At 43.0% G+C, this 3,559-nt stretch overlaps 1 protein-coding gene across 1 annotated transcript; it reads right to left on the reverse strand.

Annotated features, from left to right (window-relative positions):
• Positions 1 to 484: 484 nt before the first annotated feature.
• Positions 485 to 3,189, reverse strand: LOC146665516 (cytochrome c oxidase subunit 5B, mitochondrial-like). The gene is made up of 4 exons (XM_085413245.1): positions 3,038 to 3,189; positions 1,675 to 1,745; positions 1,017 to 1,116; positions 485 to 842 (listed from the first exon to the last, which is right to left on the reverse strand). Exons 1-4 carry the CDS (start codon positions 3,132 to 3,134, stop codon positions 730 to 732), a joined length of 381 nt encoding a protein of 126 aa, XP_085269371.1. The 5' UTR covers positions 3,135 to 3,189; the 3' UTR covers positions 485 to 729.
• Positions 3,190 to 3,559: the final 370 nt, after the last annotated feature.

Here is a 3,559-nt window from a genome sequence, read left to right on the forward strand (position 1 = left end):
GATAATAATAGAGCGAGCTGAACACTGAAGGTTTATGCTCTCACTGCTTCATGTTCACTCAGTTTTTCATTTTCAAGTTAACCCTTTATTTAAAAGACTCATTTACTAATCCCAGCTGAGCTGGAATACACTAAATTCAAATTTTGATGTAAACAGTCTGATGTATTCTAGTTTTATGTACATCATATTTAGCACCAATAACTTTCATTTTCTTCATTTCTTGATATATTCAGGAGCTGTGGTCCAAAAATAAAACGCTAACACTGTAATTAACCTGTGTGTAATATGACACATTCATTAATGTGATAACACAGAAACAACCAGAGACGTCTGTTAATATTTCAATTGTATAAATAAACTAGGAGCTGACAGTGAATACAGATACACTTCATTCTTTCATCCTCAGTTTGCTATTCTGATGCTGGGTGAGAACTTCACAGCTACACTTCCACGTTCAGGTGGAACAGATGACACAGACAGCGTGTTGACAGGAAGTTAAAGTTTATTGCTGCTCCTGGGAGGTGGGAGGAGTGTAACGTGTGCAGTACAATTGTGTGTGTAAACTGACTGAATGGAAATGTCTGAAGAAACTCTTTGTTCCCCGAACGTGTCTGATCCCGAGTACATGTAACGTGTAAGCAACGACTGATGAGGTCAGCAGGTATGTCAAGTAGAAGAAGGTGGGAAGCAGACAGCGCCGCTTCCTCTGCAGGAGGAAGAGGAGGCAGGTCAGTGGGGGAGCTCATGGGGAACCAGCTTGTAGTGGGCGCCGCAGGACGGGCAGCGCTGGGCCTCACCCTCATGGAGCCAGAACCAGACCACGGCTGTGTTGTCCTCCTCACCTGCACACAGGAAACTGGGTGAGAACCCTAACCTGCAGCTCACATGCATGCTCAGGTTTCCCAGTGAAGAATAAGCCCCACCCCCTTTAAGCCCGGAGGCGAGTTTAACCCTCGTCTGAGAAAGCTGCCGCTGCTCACATGCGCGCTTTCACACAGGAAACAACAACAACTCACACACGCATCCCACAATCCTCTTGTTCGTGATGGAGGGAACCAGGTGGGGGTCGGCCTTGGAGCCTGCATAGTGCTTTGGCTTCATCATGTTGAAGGGGTCCTACAGGAGGGGGAGGAGTCAGATGAGTCAGGGCGTGACAGTATTCAACATCAGTTTCACCTCAAAGTTTATCTTTCATCATCTTCATGTGCAGGAGGAGGACAGCTTAGGCTACGTTCACACTGCAGGTCTTAATGCTCAATTCTGGTTTTTTGATCAAATCCGATTTTTTGTCTGCTCGTTCACACTACAAATAAAATGTGACAGCAAACGCGCTCTAGTGTGAACCCTCAAAGCGGCCCGCATGCGCAAAAGAAGAGGTCACACACAACGCGCTCTGTATAGACCCAGACCCAACAGTACTGTTTGACTGATGGCCGTTAATATAAAGACCTGTTTCGGACTTTACGTTTCCCAAATTTTCTTTAAGTCATACAGTTGTTTTGTTATTTACATATGGCCTAATAATTATCCTTATTGCTGTTTAAGAGAGGAGCTGTACTTCAAAGGATAGCTGCAGATTTCTGTCAGAATCTGATGCCTGCAGTGTGAACGTAGCCTGAGATACCCCAGAGACCCGTCAGGTCAAACGGGGCTGAATGAACTCAACGATCTTACCTCGCCATGCTTCATGGCCTTCATGATGACTTTCTCCAGCCCTGTGGCCTGCTCTTCATCAGTGGGAATCCCTGTGAACACAAAATCAGCTTTCATCTTCACCTCATCTTCATTCATACACATAAACCAATACTTTGTTTAAAAGAAAAACAGGATTATTTTTTTAAAAAAATGTTTACATTTACGTCGTTTCACAAGATACTGACAAAAATGAGAAGGAAAGCATCAAACGTTCCTCACAGCGTGCCAAGAAAACCATTAATGGCTGGTGGAGAAAATTCAGATTATACTTTACTTATGAGGAAAAATTCAAAGTTTAAATGTTTCTGCTTTATTTTATTTAGAAAATAATAACATACTTTATTGTTCATTTTGATCTGAGTTTACAGTAAGCTCATGCTGCTGCACACACACAGGTTGGAAAACACATGGCTGTCTGCAGACTTCATGCTCTGAAACACAATGACTTCTTTAAACATCTTGATGCATGCTCAATCATCCAGGTAAGTAAATTCCCAAAGTTTGATTCTGTTCATCTGGACGTAGCGTTTTCAGTGGGAGAAACGTTTAGTCACTCATCCAAGTGCATTTGCATAATGACCGTTTCAGTCATTATGCAAATGCACTGTTTATAAGACTGGGGAAACCTGCACTCAGCTGAGACTGAAGAAGTCACTTGGACGAGTGACGAAGCGTTTCTCCCACTGACAACGCTACGTCCAGATGAACAGAATCAAACTTTGGGGACTTCTTTAAACATTTAATTTAAGCCAGTCTGAGCTCTTCTCGTCCTGTTCATGTCTTCTTTACATTTCATATTTAGATTTGATGCTGTCTTCGGTGAAAGTTTACTTTGTTTTTTGGTCATTTATTAAAATCATCACAGAGCAGATTTTTTTCCGAATAAAAGATCAATCAATAATCAACCAGATTAGATAATTATAACCAGAGAAAATATTCATTACTATCCGAAAGCAGTAATGTCATCGATTAACCGAGCGTTTTGTGTAATTGAATAACTGACTAATAATTAACTGTTAAATTGAACTCTGACCTCCCGAAGCTAACAAACTGCTAACGCTGCTAAGCTATTAACAGCCAATTGTCTTATTTCCGGTGTTCCGTCCTTTAAAGTGTGCCGATCTGAACATGGGTTTATTAAAATCTACTGATTGGACCGTTTAATCGTTTTAAAATGAGCCGATCCATCATTTATATTTGTTCTGAATGAAATCTTGTCTAAGCGGCGCTGTCACCGGGACAGGAAGCGATTGGCGTTCTCAGTCTTCCCCGCGGATTAAACCCTCTCTAAGCCGCCTGTTCCCGCCGAGTTCCAGGTGTTCTGTGCCGGCTTGGAGCTCACCTCCTGCTGCCATGCTGCGGCTCAGAGCGGGGGTCCGGACGGAGCGGCAAGCCGCCGCGGCTCTGACGGCGGAGCGGAGCAGTAACCTTGCAGCCATTTCTCCTTCTTCAGCGATTACTTAGGTCGATCGGTGATGACGTCATATTTGTGGACAGGTTCTTCTTCTTCTTTGTTTATTGGCAGCTTTGAGGTGCACTAGCGCCACCTGTGGATCTCCAGATTCAGGAGGTTACAATATGTGACATCAGCATCAGTTCATAATGTGACGTGTGAATGAAAACAAACGCTGTTGTGACAGTGATGTACACAGTCTTGTTGGTATATATGTATGATTTCTATACATTTTACATCAGATGAAAACTTTAGTTGTAAGATCCAGATTATTTATTAAAAGCTAGACATTTTAAATGAGAATAAGAAAGAAAAGTATTTCTTGTGCCCCCCTTTCCCTGTTAATATCCTACCTGCCCCCCTGGGAAAACTTTGCTAGACCCGCCCCTGCACAGTTACCAGCTGTCAGCT

Source organism: Rhamphochromis longiceps, linkage group LG7 (genome assembly GCF_057381845.1).
Source record: "Rhamphochromis longiceps isolate RC_006_pf linkage group LG7, R_longiceps_female_GT1.1, whole genome shotgun sequence".
Classification (NCBI taxonomy): domain Eukaryota; kingdom Metazoa; phylum Chordata; class Actinopteri; order Cichliformes; family Cichlidae; genus Rhamphochromis; species Rhamphochromis longiceps.